The sequence below is a fragment of the Vicugna pacos genome, chromosome 9 (assembly GCF_048564905.1).
Source record: "Vicugna pacos chromosome 9, VicPac4, whole genome shotgun sequence".
Lineage (NCBI taxonomy): Eukaryota > Metazoa > Chordata > Mammalia > Artiodactyla > Camelidae > Vicugna > Vicugna pacos.
In genome coordinates, this window is record NC_132995.1 from 63199670 (window position 1) to 63223573 (window position 23904).

Genomic DNA, 23904 nt, shown 5'->3' on the forward strand with positions numbered 1-23904 from the left:
GGAGAAATCCAGGCATTATAGATTCACTTGTCCTTATGCGTTTGTACTTTTTTCCCCTTTCTTCTCTACATGAAACGTCCTTTTAAAAAGTTTCATCTTTGTTCCAGCCAAACTAAAGGGGAAATGTAATTTTCCAAATCTAGGAGAGGGGGCCTAGGGGCTCCATGTCCTAAATGGCCATGCTGTGGAGGCCAGGCCAGAAATCTACCAAGTACTGCAGACTCCTCCCCCATCCCCCTCCGCGCACACACCGAAGATAGAGATTCCCTGGTGGTCAGTCTCAGTAGATCCCAGTGCTTGTTCACCTCCCCCAAATCCCCTCACCCACGATCCATAAATATATATGCCTGAATCCCACTTTTCTCACCACCTGGGCTGTTAGCGCTCGCCCCACTCTAATTGGCACTATTAACAAACAGTGCGGCTTCACGTGTGGAGAAGGCAAAGCCCCAGACGCAGGCCTTAGGCTCACCAGCCTCTCTCCTCCCGCCTCGGGGTCGCCCATCCCAAACCCAGGGCCTACAGAAGTCGCCCCCGTACCTGCCCAGGCGGACACGCAGAAGGAGCCACGAGGACGTGGGGGCGGAGTCAGGAGCACACGTTGGCCCCGCCTACTTACGTTGGTTATAAAGCTCTGCCCGTGGGGGTTGTATTGCCAGTTCTCGCCGGGACCCAAGCGACGTAGTCATGTCGTCGTGCAAGTCGGCTGTGGTTTTGGGTTACTGGGATATTCGCGGGGTGAGTGAGGTCCCAACCGTTGAGCCGCCTGTCGGGAGACGGCCGCGGAGGTGGTCGAGGCCCATGGTCAGCGGTCTCAGAGAAGCGGCGCCATTCGGGACCCAAGCCTCTTTCGCCGCGATGCGCTACGCTGTGCGGCCGGCCCCAACCAAGTTAGCTCCCGAGAGACGGAGGCCGACCCCTGCCCCGCCTCTGGGATCGCAGGGCCCGCGGGCAGCAAGCCTCCGGTCGGTCTCGGGGGCCGCTTAACGACCGCTTAGATGGGCAGGATGCAGCCCTGGGCCGGAGTGGGGCGGGGACGTTGGCGGGCGGGGGTTGGGGGGACGGTAGGAACCGCGCTGGCGCTGACGAGGGGCGGGGGCTTTTCTCCCCAAGCTGGCTCATGCAATCCGCATGCTCTTGGAGTTCACGGATACATCTTATGAAGAGAAACGTTACACGTGCGGGGAAGGTAATGCCGCTCTGGCTGCCCGTGCGACGCCGAGCTAAGCCAGGCAGGCCCTCCAACTGACCCTATCTTTTGTGCCCTGAGGGTGGCGTCACCCTGGTCTGGTGGGACTTTTGCCACAGTCACCTGGGAGCTCACTGCTGTGTCCTGTGTGTCAGCATCCTTTACTGGAGATGGGGATTCTCCCTCTGCCGTAGCCCAACCCTGTCTTAATACTTAATGGATAATGGTTAAGCTTTTAGGGCCTGGGTATGTGAGGTATTGGAATTAGGTTGTGTCTTCATACCTTTTCACTCTCCTCGGGTGGGATATTAAGGAGGTTGGACCTCATTTCATTCTTTCTTACAGCTCCTGACTATGATAAAAGCCAGTGGCTGGATGTGAAATTCAAACTAGACCTGGACTTTCCTAACGTAAGTGGCTTTAGGAGAAGAGGGGGCGGAAGGGAAGGCCTTCAAGTATATCCTTGCTTCTTTTCTCTCTACTCTTGGTGGAAATCTAGAAAAGGGGCTCTTAACCTGAGTAGAATGGATAGAATTCAGGAGTCCTTGAACTTGGATGGAGAAAAAAATGACATTTTCATTTCCACCAACTGCTAACTAAAAGTTAATGGTTCCTTCTGCTGTGAATATAGGCAGTAAGTGACATTGATTATTAGCCATACCTATGACTTTGTCACTAGTAGAAATTGGATATTTTCCTATTGTATTACATGTGTTGCAGATACTATAAATGTTATTTACATTTATCATACTTTGAAATTATGGAAGTTATTACATCTTGTTATTTAATGTATTCATAGTCATTTATTATGCTTACAATTTTGTTCCTTTAATGTTTTATAGGTTGTGTAAAGATATGTAACTTGCTTTATGCATTTAGAAACTTTATGCTGAGAAAGAGTCCTTAGCATGCACATACCCATACACACATGCAGATTAAGCACCCCTGTCTAGAATTAGGTGGGGATTCAGTTGCTACCTTCTGCTTATTTTCTTCTTTCTCCTAACACAGCATCTTTTCTCTACTGTTCACTTCCCTACAAGTCTTGTCTTCCCCTGGAGAGAGAGGCAGGGAGGCAAGAGAGAGCCAAGTGGTTTTCTCTCCTTCTCTTGTCCTTTTCCTTCCAGCTGCCCTATCTCATGGATGGAAAGAACAAGATCACCCAGAGCAATGCCATCTTGCGCTACATTGCTCGCAAGTACAATATGTGTGAGTGGGGGTGGGGCTGGTGAGGTGAGGGCTGCTCACCTGGGAGTGGGTAATGCCAAGGGTGATTTCTTGTCCTTTGGCCTATAGGTGGTGATACTGAAGAAGAAAAGATTCGAGTGGACATCATGGAGAACCAAATAATGGATTTTCGCATGCAGCTGGCACGAATCTGCTACAGCCCTGACCATGTCAGTTTCCTTAGCAGGAAGGCATCAAGAAAAAGGAACATTTAGGGACCTAACTATTAATTCTGCTCCATTCTGCTGCTGCTCCCTTCCCACCAAGTGTGTCAGAATAGGAAACAAAACTCTTATTTGGGGGGGATTTGTTTGTCATATAACCTTGGTGTTAGCCCCTTTTCCTTTCCAAACCCCTCTTTTCTATCCTGCCACCCCTACCTGAATCAGTGAGAGGAAAGCACCTAGAGAAGGGGCCACTAAGTGTCTATCACTAACCCATGCCCTGATTCACGTGTAGATGCTGGCAGCTGTTCTCACTTTCTTTTTTACCTCTCTCCCAGGAAAAACTGAAGCCTTCATACTTGGAACAGCTTCCTGGACAACTGAAACAATTCTCCTTGTTCCTGGGGAAATACTCATGGTTTGCAGGGGAAAAGGTAGGAAGAAAGGGAAGGGAGGGGAATCCCTTTTTATCTCTGCAGGTGTTAATGAACTCCCCCCACCTGACCATCTTCTTGTCCCTCTAGCTCACCTTTGTGGATTTCCTCACCTATGATGTCTTAGATCAGAACCGTATCTTTGAGCCCAGGTGCCTGGATGAATTTCCAAATCTGAAGGCTTTCATGTGCCGTTTTGAGGTGATGCTCCCTGCACCTTGGTCTTACAAAAGGGGACCCCATTGTGGTAGATTCTTGCCCAATACTAGCTTTTGCCTAAAGGGATCAATAATTGGGCACCTCTAAACCTTGATGTCCTGGGAAGGTCCTGGCTTCTATACCCTGAAGGCACTGTCTACAAGAAATGGCGAAGATGGGGGGCATGGGGGGGGTCAGGCAGCATGTGAGTGTGGCTGTTTTGTAATGTGTCTGTTGGACTGGGTTAGAGTCTTTATATGGTTTGGTGTGCTTTCCCTTCAGGCTTTGGAAAAAATAGCTGCCTACATGCAGTCTGACCGCTTCCTCAAGATGCCCATCAACAACAAGATGGCCCAGTGGGGCAACAAGAGAATATGCTGAGCAGGAGGCCGACTTGCACTGCTTGTTTTTGTTCCATCCTGTCCCTAGGGGACCTGTACTCTCTCCTCTGCTCTTTTCAATAAATAGCACTTAGGCTACTGGTGTCCAGCTGGATTTCTGTTGGGAGTAAAGGCTAAAGGAGAATAAGGACATATGAATTCAATCACTGCAGTACTGATATTTCCCCATCCCACAGCTGGGTTCAAGGGTTAGAGGTTCTCGCCCAGCCCTGGAGAATGAGCACTAGAAGTAGAGGTGAGATTGCACAGCTGTAGAGAACGGGTGTGTTAAATGAGACTGGAGCCCCTGTGAAGACCTGGTGAAGATAAGCAAGTGAAATGGTGTGGTACTGTGGATGTAATAGAACTGGAGTTCAGAAACAGATTCTTATATATGTGGGAATTTAGTGTGATAACGACATTTCAAACTGGTGGACTAACAGTAAACAGGATTGGGATAATTACTTAGCAATTAAAAATAGATCCCTACCTCATACCATTCATTGAAATTAATTCATCTAGAGTTTAAGGCCCAATTTTTTAATTTTTTGTTTTTTCATTTTTTAATTGAAGTATAATCGATTTAAACATTGTGTTAATTACAGCAAAGTAATTCATTTATATACTTTTTCAAGTTCTTTTCCATTATAATTACCGGATATTGAATATAATTCCATGTGTTATACAGTAGGTCCTTGTTCATTTTATTAAGGCCCAATGTTAAACACAAAGCCATATAAGTATTAGTGAAAATGTAAGACTGTAATCGTAAGGTAGGAAAAGTTTCAGACATTTTAAAAAGCTATAAAAGGAAAGATTTATAAATTGAACTATCAAATTCTAAAAATTTTATATGACAAGGGACAATTAAGCAAAATTAAGTATCAAGTGTGATAAAGGACCAGTACAGAGACTATATAAAGAACACTTGTAAACTATTAAGGCAATTCAGTTTTTTTTTAATGGACAAAAAAACCTATGAACAAATGATTTTTGGAAATAGAAATATTAATGGTCAAAAGAAAAAAGATGTTTATAGTCCAAAAAAATGAAAATTATACCATAATTTGCTGCAGTAAGAGGTCATTTTTCCATCTATCAGACGAACAAATTTAAAGTTTATGAAGTGTTGGCAAAGCTTGGGAAAGTGATAAGGGTTTCTTGATGGTGAACTTATGAATTGGTATAGCTACTTTGGAGGACGATTTGTTAACATTGTCTAAAATTCAAATTACATCTTGCGACCCAGCAATGATGAGCTTGCTTCCTCGAACCCAGTTGAGGGAGAGAGTCTCCTGGAAAGAAGGACACTATAGTCCTATGTAATATAATCATGGAAATGACATCCCATCCTCTTTGCTGTATTTTGACAGCAGCAAATCACAAGTCCTGCCCACACTCAAGGCAAGAGGATTTCACAAGAGCGTGAGTACCAGAAGGTGGGATTATGGGGGCCATTTTAGAGTCTGTTCACCTCAGGGAAGAGGCAAGGAAATGGGAAATAGGCCCTGCAGTCCTCTGAGAAAAGAATCCGGGGATAGACAGATGACACCATGGCAACTGGAAGGGAGAAGTTTAAAAAGCAGAGGTCTGTACTTCACATGAATTCCAGATAAATTATAGAAAAATCATGTTCCAACTTTTTCTATTTTTATGTTTGTTAGAGAAAATCCATATAGCAGTTAACCTAAAACCGAGAAAGCAGTGAAGGCCACTGAGGAACAGATCAATTCCACAGGAGATGTGGCTCCCCGGGTCCCAACTGCCCCTGACTCTAAGATGGGTGGAAGAGAACGTTGACACAAGGGTTACCTTCAAGCAAAGGAGGGACGTGGATGCCCTATCATCCCAGAGACACAAAGGCTTCACAGATGTTGAGAAACTAGTATACTAGATGGTTTTGGGCGAGTAACATCAGTAAGGTGCTAACAAAACAAAAAATCTGTGATAGGTGCATTCAATTTGGTGGAGCAGTTCCCCAAAAAGTATTAGGGAAACACAACTGCATTCATTGTTGAAGGCTGAACAACTGGATTAAGGCATTTCTGCATCAGGAGGTTCAGAACTTCCGTGATTCAAGAAAAATATGTTGTAGAGTTATTTCATTGATGGGATGGGTGAAGTAGGGGACCCTGATGCGTTTAGGATATGGGTCTGCCTTTAAAGCCAGTTTAAGGGCTTATGAAACACGTGGGTCATACAGAGAGTTCACATTCCTTATCCTTCCATAATGAGCCACACGGATACTGAAGGATTTAGGGAGTTCAGTTGGATGGTACGGGAGAGGGAAGGAAGTGACATTTAGCCAGTGATTTATCTACTGTGTAAGTTTGTTCATGTCACTCCCCTGCTTAAATATGATTAATGGCTTCTTAGACCTCAAGAAAAAGACAGTCTCCTCCAAATCCTTCATAATCTGACCTCCGTTTCCTTTCCAGCTGCATCTCTTGACAGGTTCCCCACCCCCTGCCATCCCTTGCCCTGGAGCATTGGGTTCCAGCCTTTCTGAATTCCCTACTCTAGAGTCAGGCTGCTTAGTGAATGATCCTGGCTCTGCCACAGTCAACTCCAGTCTTCTGTGCCTCCGTGCCTTCTCTGACAAATGAACACCCTCTCACTGCGACCTCATGAGGAGTAAGCCAGTATTTCTCCAGCACTTTAAACAGACCAATGTTATATAAATTTATAAGCATAAATTATCGAAAAGCACCATGTTCTCTTTTACCTTCATGCTTTCAGACTTTCTGTTTCCTCTGCCTGGAATGCTTTTGCCTCAACCAGCTAAGCTGCCTAATGCATGCTCATCTCCTCAGGTAAGCTGAGCTGTCCCTACCTGCAGATGGTCGCAACAGATAACCCCTGTGGAAACTGTCAGTGATGCTCACCAAAGCTTTCTGATTGTTTTCCTTTTGGGAAAGCTTCACTCCCCTTGTGAACTTACATGTAGCCTTCTGACTTGCTTTGGCCAATTAATGCAACTAGAAATTACACATGTTTTCCAAACAGAAGCTTTAAGAGCCAGTGTGGGAGTAGCCATATCTACTTTGGACCGCTGTCATGACACAGAGCAGGTGCCAAGTGGAAGTTTGCATCAGACCACGAAAACCAGGGCCTGTTGACCACGGCAGACATGAAGCATGTGTAAGAAATAAATGTGCATTAAGCCACTGAGGTTTGGTTTATCCCAACAGACACTCCTCCACCTCCCCCTTGCTAATTGAAATGCACTGATTTTAAACCTCTGTTCCTATAGGATTCCATGTTTTCCTCCATCAGCACTTACAACACTGAACTCTAATTACTTGTTTAAATGTCTGTCTCTGCCACTGAGCTATACATTGCCTGAGAGCAGGGACTGTCTTAAACCAATGTTTATATTTAGAGCTTGTTTGTGTACGTCTGAATTTCCAGTAAATAGGTGCTGCTGTGGGAAGGACACTTGGAGGCAGACGGCCAGTGTGAGGTTACTGTCATTAGAAGGGGTGTTTACAGTGGTGCAGAGGGATGGGAATAGAACAAACAGGATAATGTTCATGGTGTGAGAGGAGTTTGAAGGAAAATTAGAATAGGTCTGTATTTTATCCTCTGTGGTGTAGTGTTTCCAATTGTACTAACAGATAATCTTTTTGTATTGTGATTGAAACCCTATCTGCTTCCTTCCAAAATTGTGTTTCACATGGGAAGGGAAGTAGAATATGTAGGAAATGCAGGGTGGCTGTTGGGCCTTTTGGACAGGACTATGCTTTACCTGGGGACTGTGGGGCTACCCGACCAAGAGGAGTCTGTTGGGAAAAGCCAGATCTGATTAAGTAGGAATATGACAGTGGGCATGTTCAGGAAGACTTGTTTTGGAATCTACCAGGACTGGACCCTCTTCTCTGCTTTCAAGTCTTGAGTTACCACATAGGGCAGGCTGGTCTCTGTGTCTGTCATAATCAAGTGGTAGGCTAATAAAGTGGGATGACAGTGAACCTGAGAATAGGGTCACTAGAGATGTGGAGACAAGAACCGATCCAGGGAGTAACTTTAGCTACTAGATATCAATGTTTGTAGATATCAATGTTTAGTATAAAAGCCTTATTATGCAGGACCTCTTTAGAATCCTCTGACCAAAGAAGGAAATCCTGTAAGCATTGTAGATAAATGCAAAATAGCTTATGTGCAAATCTGAGTACAGGCTGTTTTCTATTACATTTTAGAGCTCACCTAATTTTCCCCCTTTTCCACCTCCCATTCCCTTACTATTTCACGTAGGGTCAATTGGGAGTCCCTGACATTATGCTTTTTGTCTGTCATTTTCAAAATATTAATCTGAATGTTACCCAGAGATGCCAAACTTGGAAATAGATGCAGTAGTTGATGACACTTTGGGTTGTTCCTGTTTTGGAAGAAAGAAGATAGATGTGTTTTTGTTTGTAGAGGGATAGTTGCATTATGTTAGGCAGGAGCATCTTGTGGTGGTGGCTGTAGTGATGACTGTTTGGAAATGCACACATGGAAAAGAGTATGTATCTGTTATACATCTATACTCTGCATCTTTTTCTTTAAACAGTTTCCGTATTCATTTTTTTTCTGTGACATAAATTTAAAAACTTTTTTTTTACTTGAAGTATGGTTGATTTACATATCCTCTGCATCTTTTTAAATAGCCTTCTTATAGATGGGGAATTTCTCACATTATGAGTCCCACCTCCCCAAAGTAGAAGAGTAGAAGAATCCCTACTTCTGCTAGGGATGTTACTTCCCAGTCAAAAGATGTCATTTCAAAAACGATTTCAGTTCTAGCAATGAAATATAAATAGAAGTGTTATATGTTACTTCCAGGAAGTTTCTGTAAGAGGGAAAGAGCAATCCTCATTCTTCTTTCTCCCTCCTGTTGTTTACCAGGGCCTGTTTTGTGGCCTAATGTGATCTATCCTGGAGAATGTTCCCTGTGCACTGGAGAAGAATGTGTATTCTGCTGCTTTGGGATAGAATGCTCTATATTTGTCAATTAAGACCATTTAGTAGTATGTTACTTAAAGCCTGTGTTTCCTTATTGAGTCTCTATCTGGATGATCTGTCCATTGATGTAAGTGGGGTGTTCAAGTCCCATACTGTAATTGTTTCTCCCTTTATTTCTGTTAATATTTGCCTTATAAACTGAGGCGCTCCTTTGTTGGGTGCATAAATATTTACAATTGTTACAGCTCCTCCTTGGATTGATCCCTTGATTATTATGTTATGTCCTTCTTTGTCTCTTCTAACAGTCTTTGTTTTAAAGTCTTTTTTGTCTGATATAAGTATTGCTACTCCAGCTTTCTTTTAATTTCCATTTGCAGGGAATAACTTTTTCCATCCCCTCACTTTCAGTCTGTATGTGTCTCTAGATTGAAGTGAGACTCTTGAAGGCAAAATATATACAGGTCTTGTGTTTGTACCCATTTAGCTATTCTGTGTCTTTTGGTTGGAGCATTGAGTCCATTTACATTTAAGACAATTATTGACATGTATGTACTTATTGCCATTTTGTTAATTGAGATGGTTGGGTTTGGGGTCCAGGGTGCCATGAAGGTTGCATTGGCCTGCTGGTTCTGCTGGGCAGGACGAGGGCTCAGCTGGCCCTAGGGTAGGGATTGTCCTGCTCTTGGTGGACTCAGTGTGCAGGCTGCAGGATCAGTTTTCTTCCTTCTAGTGTCTGTCCCCTGGTGGGTGAGGTTAACGGAGACTTCCTGGCAGGAAGGGTCAGTACCTGCCGACTGGGTGGGGCTGGAACTTGGCCCTCTGGTGGGCAGAGCTGTATTTATGGGCATGTCTAGAAGTGGCTATGGGTTCAAGAAGTCTTTAGGCAGCTGTCTGCTAATGGGTGGGGCTGTGGCCCACTGAGTTAGTTATTAGACCTGAGGCATCTCAGCACTGGTGCCTACAGGCTGTTGGGTGGGGCCAGATCTTGGCACTAATAAGCCACAATGGCAGCCACCAGCAGAAGGGTTAATTCAGTTGAATGTTTCTAAATAGGTCTGTCACCAGTGTCTATGTCCCCAGAGGGAACCACAGCCACTCCCCAGTCTCCAGGTGGCTCACCAAGACCAGCAGGTAGGTATGGCCAAGGATCTCTTATCATATTACTGTTTTTCCCCTGGTTCCAGGTGTGCATGAGATTTTGTGTATGCCTTTTAAGAGTGAAATCTCTATTTCCCCCAGTCTTGTGGGGCTGCTGCAATTAAACCCCACTGGCCTTCAAAGCCAGATGCTCTGGGGGCTCATGTTCTTGGTGCCAGACCCCAGGCTGGGGCACCTGACGTGGGGCTCAGAACTCTCACTCCTGTGGGAGAATGTCTGCAGTATAGTAACTCTCCAGTTTGTGGTCACACACCAGGAGGTTATAGGATTTCATTATGTTGCAAGTCTGCCCTCCTGTCCATCTCACTGTGGTTCCTTCTTTATGTCTTTAGTTGTACAAGATCTTGTATGGTAGATTCCAGTCTTTTTCATCAATGGTTTTGCTACAGATGGATGTGATTTTGTGTGCTTGTGAGAGGGGCTGAGCTCAGGGTCTTTGTACTCTGCCAGCTTGGCTGCTTCCCTAAGGATTTCATCTTAACCAATTTTATCTTTTTAAAATAAACATTTATTTTGTAAAGACCTTTAACATTATTCCTACTGTTCTCTTTTTACTTAGTAACTGCAAGAAATGACCATCTGGACAAATGCCCAACAGGACTCTTCTCTAAAGTTTCTCCCTGTTTTAAGACTCGAGGCCGTGCCTTAATGAGGCCCAACTCCACTGTCCGGCCACTATTTGAGTAACCTGCTAATCAGATGGAATTCTGAAGAGTGCTACAATTTGCAGGTATCCTAATATAAAATGACAGATAGAGTGTGCAGCCAGGCTACACTTTGGCCCAGCAGACTAGGCCTGCCCATTTCAGATCAAGTTATCCAGTGGCCTGCTACAGCCTACTAAATGCTTAAGTTAGAGGGAGCTAATGGCTTTCCCCCAGAGCTGTAGACGTAAGTCTTCTGCACCTTGTTCTGTATCTCCAATGGCTGAGATAACTATATCCAGAGCACTTCATATAATGGCTGTAGTCCACCAGGAGCCCACACTAGCAGAGAACTCCTTGCTCACCCCTTTCGCCAGCACCCAAGAGCCCCCGGAACCATGACACAGAGTACTACAAGCCTACAGGAGGTGTCCCATGAATGCTGAATTAAGGAGGGAACCAGGCATAGAAGCCCCCCACCACCACCTTCTGGAGAGACCCCACGCTAAGGAACAGAGGTACATGAAGCAAAGACAGAAATGAGCAGGAAACATTATAATCCTCTGTCCCCTGTCCCCACCACACACGCATCCCCACCCATGGGGCCCATGAAATGGACAACAGAAGGGAAAAATGACACCCACACACACCCAACACAGTCAGTCCTGAGTCCAGAAAGCCAGGAAGGAATAAAACAGGACACAGCAGGTATGGGTAAGGCTTTACTGGGGCCAGACAGGGCTGGGCAGGAACCACACTGGGAAGCAGGCCCTGCACACAGGCCACTACTGGTCTTCAGGGCAGTGCCGGGAGCTGAGAGCAGGGCTCCATGGGCCTGGGGTCTGCTTGGGCTTCTCATACCAGAAACCACCGTGGAAGGGGAGGAGCACAGGTTGGCTTTAGTGCAGGAGGGATAACGTGAGGAGGAGAGGAATTTGCTGAAGAAAAGTTGGGAGCTGAAGCTTTAAAGGATGGATGGAAAGGAATTGGGAGGGACATAAGGGGGCCAAAAAGGCATCTAGAGTGAATAGAAGGAGAAAGAAAAAGACACCTGGTGGTGGGGGTGCAGGGAGTCCAGCTGTTCTCCAGGGCCCTGGCGCCGCAAGCACAGCACTGGCTCTGCACTCCGGCTCCTGCTCTTCCAGGGCACTACTTGTTGCCCCACACAGCAGTCTTTAGAAACATAGGGTTTGGGAGGAAGCGGCTGGACTTCATGTAGGCAGAGATCTTCTTCAGCCCCTAAGGGAGGGAAAAAGGAGGCCAGACCTCAGGTCTGCTGCCCCACTGGGGCTCAAGGAGCTCTACCCAATTTGAGACCCTAGTCCAACCCTTCCACGTGGGGCCAAGTGGTCGAACAGAAGACAGTCTTCCAGGGTTCCCCAGCTCTGGAAAGTCAACTCTTCTAATTTTCATATGATAGCTTAATAAGACTGAACACATATGGAGAACATACACACAGCTTGTTGCTGTGTATTCACTCGAGACTATGATGTAGGTTTAGAATCTCTACTTGACTACCCGACAAGAGAGGTTGTACTATCACCATTCATCAGAAGGGAAACAAGCACACAGAGGTTAAGCACCTCCCTCCTGCTCACACTGCTCATAAGTAATATGGCTAAAATGCAGCCTGGCACTCTCTCTCCTCTTCAGCTCTTTCAGCTGCACTCCCTTCCTGACAGCTGTAAGCAAAAAGAACAGAGAGGCTCAGTCATCAGCCAGTTATACAGAGGGTTCAGTGACAACCCAGGGCAGTTGCCTGAGGGGAATTCAGGATGGAAAAAAAAACCAAGACGAAGCATTCTATGTTTTGGATGCAGGGCCCCTAGACAGTTAAGATACGTATCTAAGGAAGAATTCCAGTGACCCCAGATTCGTGCATCTCTCCATACATAGAAAAGCACTAAAATCATTAACTTGAGACATCTCTTTTTTGATGACTAGCAATCTTTTACCAAGACATTTACTTGACTACTCCTTTTTCACAGATCTCCACCCTTACCTCTTCAGAGCAGTTCCTCAGAGCTCTCTGAGAGGCTGTCTCCTGAGGTATAGTCTCAGTAAGGTCCCCAAATAAAACTGAAACTCACTCCTCTGACGTTGTGTGGGGTTTTTTTTCCAGTTGGCAGCTTTGGCAACCAGGAGGGGACACAGAATAGACTTCTCTTCTTCTCTTCCTCACCTGAACGTTACAAGGATGTGGAACCTTGATGCGAGCAAGGCCCCTTGTGCTCATTCACTTCTTCAGCAAGTCTGACAAATCTGGGTGAGTCTCTCCTGATCTTAGTTCTCCCATCTTGGTTGATGATGCTGAGTTTTTCTTCAGTGGTGGATAAAAATTGTACCTGATTCAGCTGAGAGATACTGAGAAAGTGCCCATTTGAGAGAAACTGAGAAATTTTTGCCCAGTTGAAGACACTGGGAAGGTTGGGAGTGGTTGATTAGGAAACGGCTGTTGGCATATTTCCTTGAATTAACTACTTTAACAGAGTTTGTCGGAATAAAAGTGTAGATACCATATGAGAGCTCTTAGCTCCAAAGATAAGGAACATAGCTCCTCCTGGTCAAGTATGACCTTCTCAGGCAACTGAGAAACCTGTGGGAGTGGTGGAGTGCAGAGCTAGAGACACATGCAGGCTGAAAGTAAGGGAATAAAAAAAGATATTCCATGCAAACAGAAACCAAAAAAAAAAAAAAAAAAAGCTGGAATAGCAATACTTATATCAGACAAAATAGATTTTAAAATAAATACTGTTACAAGAGACAAAGAAGGACACTACATAATGCTTAAGGGATCAATCCAAGAAAAGGATATAACAGTTGTAAATATATATGTACCCAACATAGGAGCACCTCAATATATAAGGCAATTTTTAACAGACATAAAAGGAGAAATCAACAACAACACGGTAACACCCCACTTACATCATTGGGCAGATCATCCAGACAGAAAATCAATAAGGAAATACAGGCCCTAAATAGCACAATAGACCAGAGGGACTTAATTGATATCTATAGAGCATTCCACTTGAAAGCAACAGAATACACGTTCTTCTCAAATACACATGGAACATTCTCCAGAATCGACCACATGCTGGCCCACAAAGCTAGCCTCAGCAAATTTAAGAAAATTGAAATTGTACCAAGCATCTTTTCTGACCACAATACTATAAGGTTAGAAATCAACTACAAGAAGAAAACTGCAAAAACTGCAAACACGTGGGGGATAAACAATATGCTACTAAACAACCAATGGCTCACTGAAGAAATCAAAGAGGAAATCAAAAAAATACTTGGAGACAAATGAAAATGAAAACAATGATATACAATCTCTGGGATGCAGCAAAAGCAGTTCTCAGAGGGAAATTTATAGTGATACAAGCCTACCTCAGGAAACTAGAAACATCTCAAGTAAACAACCTAACCTTACACCTAAAGCAGCTAGAGAAAGAACAAATAAACCCCAAAGTTAGTAGAAGAAAAGAAATCATAAAGATTAGAGCAGGAATAAATGAAATAGAGACTAAAAAAACAATAGAAAAGATCAATGAAACTAAAAGCTGGTTCTTTGAAAAGATAAACAAAATTGATAAACCTTTAGTTGAACTCATCAAGAAAAAAAAGGGAGAGGTCCCAAATTAATAAAATCATAAATGAAAAAGAAGTTGCAGCCAACACCACAGAAATACAAGGGATCATAAGAGGCTACTATGAGCAACCACATACCAACAAAAAGAACAGCCTAGAAGAAATGGATAATTTCTCCAAAAGGTACAATCTGCCAGGACTGAACCAAGAAGAAATAGACAATATGAACAGATCAATTACCAGTGCTGAAATTGAATCAGTCATTTAAAACTCCCAACAAACAAAAGTCCGGGACAGAGGTCTTCACAGGAGAATTCTACCGAACATTTAGAGAAGAGTTAACACCTATCCCTCTGAAACTATCCCAAAAAATTGCAGAGGAAGGAACATTTCCAGACTCATTCTACGAGGTCATCATAACCCTGATACCAAAACCAGACAAAGATATCATAAAAAGAAAATTACAGGCCAGTATCACTTATGAACATAGACACAAAAGTCCTCAACAAAATACTAGCAAATCGACTCCAGCAGTGCATTAAAAGGATCATACCCCATGATCAAGTGGGATTTATCCGAGGGATGCAAGGATTTTTCAATATCTGCAAATCAATCAATGTGACACATCACATTAACAAACTGAAGAATAAAAACCATGTGATCATCTCAATAGATGCATAAAAAGCTTTTGATAAAATTCAGTACCCATTTATGATAAAAGCTCTCCAGAAAGTGGGCATAGATGGAACATACATCAACATAATAAAGGCCATATTTGACAGACCCACAGAAAATATCATACTCAATGGTGAAAAGCTAAAAACCTTCCTACTAAGATCAGGAACAAGACAAGGATGCTCAGCCTCATCATTTTTATTCAACATAGTTTTGGAAGTCCTACCCACAGCAATCAGAGAAGAAAAAGAAATAAAAGGAATACAAATTGGAAAGGAAGAGATAAAACTGTCACTGTTGGCAGATACACAGGAAATCCTAAAGACACCACCAGAGAACTACTAGAGCTCATCAATAAATTTAGTGAATTTGCAGGATACAAAATTAATATACAGAAACCTGTTGCATTTCAATACACTAAAAATGAAATAACAGAAAGAGAAATTAAGGAAACGATCCCATTTACCATAAAAAATAAAATACCTAGGAATAAACCTACCCAAGGAGGCAAAAGACTTGTACTCTGAAAACTATAACACACTTTTGAAAGAAACTGAAGATGACACAAACAAGTGGAAAGGTATACTGTATTCTTGGACTGGAACAATCAATATTGTTAAGGTGGCCATACTACCCAAAGCAATCTATAGATTCACTACAATCCTATCAAATTACCAATGACACTTTTCACAGAGCTGAAACAAGAAATGTTAAAATTTGTATGGAAACACAAAAGACCCCAAATAGCCAAAACAATCTTGAGAAAGAATGGTGCCGGAGGAACCAGGTTCCCTATCTTCAGACTATACTACAAAGCTATGGTAATTATAACAGTATAGTACTGGCACAAACACAGACACATATTTCAATAGAATAGGGTAGAAAGCGAAATAAACCACATACTAATGGCCAATTAATCTACAACAAAAGAGGCAATAACATGCAATGGAGAAAAGACAGTCTCTTCAATAAGTGGTGCTAGGAAAACTGGACAGCTGCATGTAAAAGAATAATATTAGCACATTCTCTAACATTATGTACAAAAATAAACTCAAAGTGGATTAAAGATCTAAATATAAAGTCTGGATACTATAAAACTAGAGGAAAACACAGGCAGAATATTCTTTGACATAAGTTGCAGCCATATTTTTCTAGCTCTTCCACTAGAGTAATGGAAACAAAAGCTAACATAAACAAACGGGACCTAACTGAACTTAAAACCTTTTGCACAGCAAAGGAAATCATAAACAAAATTAAAAGACAACCTACAAAATGGGAGAAAATAATTGCAAACAGTGCGACTGACAAGGGATTAATTTCCAGAATATACAAATGGCTCATATAGCTCAAAATCAAAATACAAACAACCCAATCAAAAAATAGGCAGAAAATCTAAATAGATATTTCTCTAAAGAAGATATATAGATGGCCAACAAGCACATGAAAACATACTCAGCATCACTAATTATTAGAGAAATGCAGATTAAAAACTACAACGAGGTATCACTTCAAACCAGTCAGAATGGGCATCGTCAAAAAATCTACAAACAATAAATGCGGAGAGGGTGTGGATAAAAGGGAAACCTCCTACACTTTTGGTCGGACTGTAAATGGCGCAGTCACTATGGAGAACAGTATGAAGGTTCCTTAAAAAACTAAAAATAGACTTACTATATGATCCATCAATTCCACTGCTGTGATATATATCCACAAAAGACAAAAACTCTAATTTGAAAAGATACATGCACCCCAGTGTTCACAGCAGCACTATTTACAATAGCCAAGACGTGGAAGCAACTTAAGGGTCCATCTACAGATGAATGGATGAAGATGTTTATATATTACTCAGTCATAAAAAAAGAATGAGATAATGTCATTTGCAGCAACATGGATGATTTGGAGATTTTCATACTAAGTGAGGTAAGTCAGACAGGGAGAGACAAATATATGATATCACATATGTGGAATCTAAAAAAATGATACAAATGAACTTATTTACAAAATAGAAATAGACTCAGACATAGAAAACAACTGTCTGGTTACCAAAGGGGAAAGGGCAGAGGGGGGATAAATTAGGAGTTTGAGATTAACAGATACATATTACTATACAGAAAACAACTAAACAACAAGGACCTACTATATAGCACAGGGAACTATATTCAATATTTTCTAATAAACTATAATGGAAAAAATCAGAAAAAGAATATATATGTGTATATATATGTATGCATAACTGAATCAGAATGCTACACACCTGAAATGTAAATCAAATATACTTCAGTTTAAAAAAATGAAAGCATATTTTGTTATGGAAAAAGATCATGCTTTTGTTCCAGAGCTGGGTATTTCTAAATGGAAAGGAAAATAAGGGACAAAATAATATGAATATAGAAAGCTGTAAAAGGTTTGTGAGAAAAAAGGAAACTTTTGAAAGTAATTCTATGTGTGGTCTGTACTGGCTAAGATTAGAATGAATGTAATTAAGCAAGTAAATTTCAACATTAAATATGAGGTGGAGCAAAACTAGAATTTAATTTTCTCTCTGTTAAGAGAACAAAGTTTTCTTGAAATATTGATCTGCTTTTGGGAACGAAGTATAAAAAGTTTCTTTACCTTTTAAGTGATCTACTATGTAATTTGACTTCAAAATCTTTTATTGTCTCTTTGGTTAAGTGAAAACATATTGTTTCACTGGGACCTATGATCCTACTTGACAAACTGCTTTGAAAACTTTTGCTATCTTTGACAAACTTTCCTAAATCAAATTCTAAATGAAATTCTTTTGATCTCTAGCCAGCTTTGGAATGCTTCAGAGGACCCCTGAAACATCTCAAAGAGAGTTACTAAAATAATTATACTTCTTTGGCATGTTAAATTACATAAGAAATGTTGGTAAGTGAGTTATAATAAACCCTCTTAGGTTATATTATATGGATAGTTATTATTATATAAAATTTGAAATGTCCTAGTATGTTATCACTCATAATTCTAGTTATTATCTTAGGTGTTGTATGGCACAGAAATAACCAAATTTCATTGACAATTATATTGTAATCCGATCTTCAGCCACGCCATTTTAAGTCTTTTGCCATTTATGGAAAGTTACTGTTTTACTCTGATGCTTTTTTGAAATACAGATCTTCAAGAAGATTCATAAAAAGGACTTTTTGACAAATATGTTTCAGATGATTCCACTGAACTGGGTGAGATTATGAAACTCTAATGGAAAACCTGATGGCTTAATAAAACTACTAACAAAAAAGTCAAAGTCAACAAGAATTAATTACCTGGGACTGAATGAATTGGTAAATATGACTTACAATGTTATGGGTGTTTGCCTGAAATATTACTGGCTTTCAATCTTTGTTTCCAAGATATGAGGAAACCTTTTCTCTCATGCCAACTATGATTTGCACAAGTTGATAAAGTATACATTTGTAACGAAGATGAAACATTTATCTTTTGCTCTCTACCTGATCCCTTCCCTCTGGACGTGGTGGCTTACCGTGATCTGCATTACAACCAGTCATACTAATCATTGTCATCATTTGTTCTCTCTTTGTTATTTTCAAACTATTTATGCTTTATCTCCCTCATTGCTGAACTATGACCTTAAAAATACTACTACCTATATTATTTATATCCTGACTATTTTATAAGATTGTTGTTTCTTGCATTACCCTCTGTGCAGCCAGTTCAATAACAAAGTGAATGATGGCTAAACCTCTTGGGGCAATCAATCACATATATAGCTCTATATTAAATTCACTGGAATGATGTGACTCTAGATGTGGGTGGAGGCAATAAGGGAAAAAGATTTCTTGGATCATTATAAACTACGTAGTAAGACATACAACCCAGAGAATTTTTTGGTTATTAACAGGGCCTGATTCAGATATAGCACAGGAATGACCTATCAGTGAAATCCTGTCCTTAAGGAGGAATGAGCCTTCCTATAACCATGAGACAAATTAGTCATCAAGTGCCTCCAAAAATTTGGTTAAATTTATGACCAAAAAGCAGGAAGCTGTAAACAAAAAGAACAGTCTCCCTCATTACCCCATTAAAGAAAGGGTTAAAGTGCAACCCCCTGCAGTCACCCACTGACAGTGCCCCCTGAGGGGAATTCAGGATAAAATATTCTGGGTTTGGATATAAAGGCCCCTTAGAAACTCAGGATCGATATCTTAGAAAGAATCTCATTGACCTCAGATTCATGTTTTAGAAAAGCACCAAAATCATTAAATCAAGTATTTGTTTCCTGATGATTAGCAGTAATCTTTCACCAAAATACATGCTTAACTATATGTATTTGCCTGTCAAAAAATTCAGAATCCACTGTCTTCTTCCCTGCTTCTTCAGAGCATTCCTCAGAGCTATTTAAAAGGCTGTCTCCAAGGCTGTCTCCAAGGCTGTATTTCTCAGTGAAGTCCCCAAATAAAACGGAAACTTAATTGCAATTGAGTAGTGTGGGTTTTTTCCAGTCAACATCTCCCCACAGAAAGACTTGTTTTTCTTATTCTGCAAAAACATTCTCTTTCAGAGGGTGGCTCTGGGCTTCCCAGGCTTTGGCCACAGAATGACCTCTAGCACAATAAAGGGGCTCAGAAAGTGCCTGAGAAGCTTGCAGAACAGACCAGATCTCACCCTATGACTCAGCAAAACTTGGATGAAAGGTGATAGGAGGGTAGGAACCAGCAAGGCCAGGCCAGGCTCTAATTACTCCACTTAAAGCACAGAGTTCAATTGCCTGGCCTGACAACTCAGCCGACTCACTGGGCCGCATCCTACCCTATCCCCGGTCCTGCTGCAGCCAACTTGGCAGTATGACACTCAGGTGTATCTGTACACCATCTTCCCAAGACAGAAAGTGTCCAGTAAGTTATAAGATGCAAAGAACATGGGACTGCGTGTACGCAGCAGCTCAGGTCCCAACAGACCACACACTGCAGCTCACAGCTGTCCCCACCCTCCCAGTCAGGCAGTGATGCCAGCTCTTGCAAAATCAGAAACGCTGATCAGCCTGGACCAGATCCAGAGATGATGAGAAGTAGCTGAGAAAGCAGATTTCGTGGTGGGAAGTGGGAAGGGGAAACAGACTGTAGGCTGAAAAAACCTATTGGACTAATGGCCCAAATTCCTAAATCTGTCATAGAGCAGACTTTGTTGTTCTCCAGTGGTTGACTGAGGGTGACCGATGATGAGCTGTGAGGTGAGGTCAGGCTGTCCTCCTCCAGCACCAAGATGGTACCACACACACCACACAGCTCAGTATTCCTGTAGTTCTCCAACCGCACTGAGCCCCAGAGGGTGGGGGCCAGGCCTGTGTTACATCTACATCCCCCTGTGCCTGATACAGTGCCTCACAGAGAGGAGAAGATCAGATCAGTGAACATGACTCAAAATAAATGTACTATCCCATCTTCCAGGCAGAAGAAAGGAAGAAGGGAAGCGAGACAGGGAGGGAAAGAAGTGCCCACCATAAGAGATGTCAGGATAAAATCCTTCCACAGGACACCTGCATACATACTCAAATCCCAGCACCGACTACAGTCCTGGGAATCTCAGTACAACCCGAGACAGGATCCCATTGCTGCAGAGCCCCCTGGAGATGGGGAGTAAAGTATTGTCTGTGTCTCTGGTACTTAATATCCATCCTACCGTGTCTCAACTCAACTCTACTAATTTCAACTACATACAAACTCCTGAAGGTTCTGCTTCATCCACACTGACAAGAGCTGTGGAACCAGCTGGTAGAAGGACCAGAGCTTTTCCTTTCAGGGCAGGAAGGGAGAATCAGTGACTGCTGCCCATAGACACCAGGTGCTCTGACTGGGAGCCCAGCACAGCCTGTATTTGCTCTGTGACCTTCAGAAATTACCCTTTCAGCTTATTCCTTATCTGCAAAATGGAGTTGATACTTCTTCTGTATGAGGAATGTTAGAAAGGTAGAACTGGACATAATACATGTAAAGTACTGAGCACAGACAATGCCATCAACCGAGTCCTCAATAAATGGTAGGTAGTCTCCATTTTAGCTCCAGGACAAGAAGCATCAGAGAGAAGAGGGAAGCAAAAAGATACAAATATTAGGAGGATCAGGGGAATCACCTCAAAGCGGCTCATGAAGTCTTTCAGGTTTGGGAATTCATCCAGGCACTTGGGCTCAAATATGCGGTGCCAGTCAAGAGTGTCATAAGCCAAGAAATCCACAAAGGTGAGCTGCAGGAAGGCAAAGGAGGAATGGGCACCAAACTCTGAATCTGGAAAAAATGACAACTCCCTGCCCCTCAAAGCCGACCCCCTTACCTTGTCTCCTGCAAACCAAGTCCTCTTCCCCAGAAACTCTGAGAAGAGCTTCATCTTTTCAGGGATCTCTTTCAAGAAACCTGGCTTAAGCTTCTCCTAAGGCACAAAACAGCTGTTACGAGCCTCAGACACAGACTTCCTGGGCAGAGAGCAGGCCTCCCGGGGCTGTGCCTGATCCCAGATGCCAGGTGAGCAGCCATGTCCCCTGACAGCACCTGGGTTGGTGCCCAGGCTCCAATTTAACCCACCTGTGCTCACTAGGAACCGCTGCCCATCTGTGAGGGATGATGGGAAGGCAAAGGGCAAAACCACACTGTCCCTGAACCTGTCACCACTCATCTCCAACCACCGCCCATGGGTCAGAGCAGCAGTGCTGGGAGACCTGGCAGAGCTCAGGATTCAGACCTCAGGCAGATGTAATAGTACAATGACCCAGGAAAGACACTGAAAGTTCTAGTAAGTGGGTGATAGAAATGGTGTGGACACCTGAGTGGTTTCTGGACAGCTGAAGACAATTTGAGAGGTTGAAAGAAAGGAGGGAGGAGAACAAAGTCTGATTCCAAAATACCTACTAGGCAAATGTGTGCCTGAGATGCCAAGGACAAGGTGCTGGTCTAACACGGTAAACACCCTGTCTAGGAACTGAATTTTCACCCTAGGGGGTCTACCCTATAACTGAGTCAGAATTTTCATTTCATACACAGGGGGTTATGAGGATCACTCTGGGGACTTTATAGGGACCAGCTTGGTGGATCAATAGCTCTAAGGAGTTCAAATGGCAAAGAAGAAAAAACAGTGTAGATGGGACCATGTCCACCCTTTCAAACCCTGTCCAGCCCACCAGTCCAGTGGGAGGGGACTCACAAAGTCAGGGTGGTAGCAGAGCTCGCCCAAACTCAAGCGCACATCCATAGCCTGGTTCTCCAATATGTCCACACGAATCTTCTCCTCCTCTGTCTCCCCACCTGTGTCCACACAACAGAGGCTCACCCTCAGCATCCCACCCTAGGAGGCCCAGGGGCATGGTCACCTGTTCTCTGCCCCGACCCCCAGCCCCACTCACACATGTTGTGCTTGCGAGCAATGTAGCGAAGGATAGCGTTGCTCTGGGTGAGCCTGTGAGCCCCATCAATTAGGTAGGGCAGCTGCAAGAACAACAGGGCAGGTTGCTTGGGCCACCAGGCTCCCCTGCACTCCCTCCCTTGAGCAAAGGCGGAGATGAAATCTGGTACTCACAGGGCCTGTCCCATGGGAGGCACTAAACAATATACTGTACTATAACTAAATGAGCTGGGACATAGAGCATCACTGAAAGGCAGCGAGAGAACCAGGGAGCTGAGAGGCTGAGCAGAAGGCACAAGATTCTGAAACCTCTAAGCTGGGAAAGGAGACAGAGCAGTAGCACCGTCCACTTTCCCCGAGAGCACCCCCATCCCCAGCACCTACATTGGGGAAGTCCAGGCCCAGCTTGAATTTTTCGTTCAGCCACTGGCTTCTGTCATAGTCAGGAGCTGTGGTAAAAAAAAAAATGCAGTGAACCAAACCTGTCCAGAGTCTGACCCTCTTTCCTGGGGAGACCTACTAAGGAGTCAGAGGCCAGTCCCCTAGACTGGTAGATCTGGAATCTGAACTCTAAGTCTCACATTCCAGGTTTATGGGGAAAGCACACTTACAAGGTGGGACATATATGATTAAGGCTTGCATAGTGTTTGGACAAGCCCTAAGGCAACCCATGCCAATGGCTGATATAGGTGCCAATAATCAGCTCTCATGTCCTGCCTTGGAGACCAGCTACACCCTTAAATGGTTTGGGAAGGGGCAGGCCTCTGATTCAACTGTTGGAGTGCCGCAGAGCCAAACAGCAGCAACCAGGACAGGGGATGCTTAGCATGAAATTAGCATGAGTTGGGCAGAAGTCAGAACACACAAGGATGCCATTACCGTCCCCCATCCTGTAAGTTTTCTCCTCATAGACTGAGTCTGTGTACTCCAGGAGCAGGCGGATGGCGTGACCCAGCTGGGAGAGATGGCCAAGGCAGAGGTCAGATGTGAAGTCCTGACTGCCTGACTTTCTCTGTTCCAGTACACATCCCACACCCCCCAAATCCCCCCACCCCCACCCCAAGCAGTCGCCCCTCACCCCCCCACACACACAGCCAGTTAGAAGGTCCAGCTGAGGGATGGGGTTCTGCTCCAGCAAGCCCTGTAAAGTTTGTGGTTAAACAGATCCTCAGCTGTGCAGCATTCCCCTGTTTAGCAGCCTCCATCCCACCTGCCCTAGTGAACCCCTCGCTTACCCCGCGGATGTCCCAGTAACCCAGAATCATAGGCATGGTGCCAGTTACGACACTCTGAGTTGAGAGACTTCAGGGAACTGGGCTTGAAATTTATCCTCCGACCTGGGGGTGAAGGCGGCGCCGGAAGCATCCGCCCCCCTTCTCGGCCCCGCCCCCAGCGCCCTCAGGTCACACCACTACCCTTGTCAGCTGGTGCCCCAGGTGGGCGGGGTGAGAGCTATTTCAGTCTCCTAGCAGCAGCGACTCCGGAGCCAAGCTCCTACAGGACAAGGGCCACCTGGGTCGGGCTTGCCTGCTTCGCGCCCCAAGTCAGACCTCAGCTAAGGGAGTTAGCAGCGCACTCGCACTTGGGGAAACAAGCTTGAATCTTAACAAGAGCAAGGCTCCTCCCCCTCCCCTTCCCTCTGAAGTGCCTCTCAAATTTAACCCCCTCGCTGCTCAATCCCCTGGACTCAAGAAGGCTCTGACTGCCAAGTTAAGACCAAGAGTGGGGCCCCTCAAATCGAGAGGTTAGTCAAAACCTGTCACAGGAAGAAAAATAATCCTGACAGCAGCTAGTCTTCCAGACAGGCAATCAAGGAATAAGAAAAAACACTCAGACAAGGGGCAGGGAAAGAAAATGTGGTCTTGGTGTTTTCCTTTCAGGGGCTGAGGAGGACCCAGCCCTCCAGTCACGTGCCTACCAGTGTTAAGGACC

General features: G+C 43.7%; 2 protein-coding genes and 1 long non-coding RNA gene across 6 annotated transcripts in view; 1 reads left to right on the forward strand and 2 right to left on the reverse strand.

The window, feature by feature from the left end:
* Positions 1–1092, reverse strand: part of LOC116281778 (uncharacterized) — a 29735-nt gene extending 28643 nt beyond the window's left edge. Inside the window, exon 1 of the long non-coding RNA XR_004191187.2 lies at positions 620–1092. This is a non-coding gene — a long non-coding RNA (uncharacterized lncRNA). The remainder of the gene's footprint in view (positions 1–619) is intronic.
* On the forward strand, positions 596–3691 carry LOC102527951 (glutathione S-transferase Mu 3). 2 transcript variants are annotated; one of them, XM_006197422.4, is made up of 8 exons: positions 596–738; positions 1114–1189; positions 1535–1599; positions 2317–2398; positions 2486–2586; positions 2919–3014; positions 3105–3215; positions 3495–3691. In XM_006197422.4, exons 1-8 carry the CDS (start codon positions 688–690, stop codon positions 3591–3593), a joined length of 681 nt encoding a protein of 226 aa, XP_006197484.1. In that variant the 5' UTR covers positions 596–687; the 3' UTR covers positions 3594–3691. The 2 variants fall into 2 exon arrangements, with proteins under 2 accessions (XP_006197484.1, XP_072824154.1); XM_072968053.1 differs by lacking the exon at positions 1114–1189 and having other exon boundaries at positions 670–738.
* Positions 3692–11047: 7356 nt separating this feature from the next.
* On the reverse strand, positions 11048–23495 carry LOC102527515 (glutathione S-transferase Mu 1). Of its 3 annotated transcripts, none has more exons than XR_012075928.1 (8): positions 23208–23495; positions 22357–22421; positions 21974–22055; positions 21775–21875; positions 20911–21006; positions 20713–20823; positions 12521–12658; positions 11048–11577 (listed from the first exon to the last, which is right to left on the reverse strand). XR_012075928.1 is itself a non-coding variant. In XM_006197421.4 (8 exons), the coding sequence occupies exons 1-8, from the start codon at positions 23241–23243 to the stop codon at positions 11488–11490; spliced, it is 657 nt and encodes a 218-aa protein (XP_006197483.1). In that variant the 5' UTR covers positions 23244–23358; the 3' UTR covers positions 11048–11487. The 3 variants fall into 3 exon arrangements, 2 of the variants coding, with proteins under 2 accessions (XP_006197483.1, XP_031536184.1); XM_006197421.4 differs by lacking the exon at positions 12521–12658 and adding an exon at positions 22852–22927 and having other exon boundaries at positions 23208–23358; XM_031680324.2 differs by lacking the exon at positions 12521–12658 and having other exon boundaries at positions 23208–23488.
* Between the last annotated feature and the right edge of the window lie 409 nt (positions 23496–23904).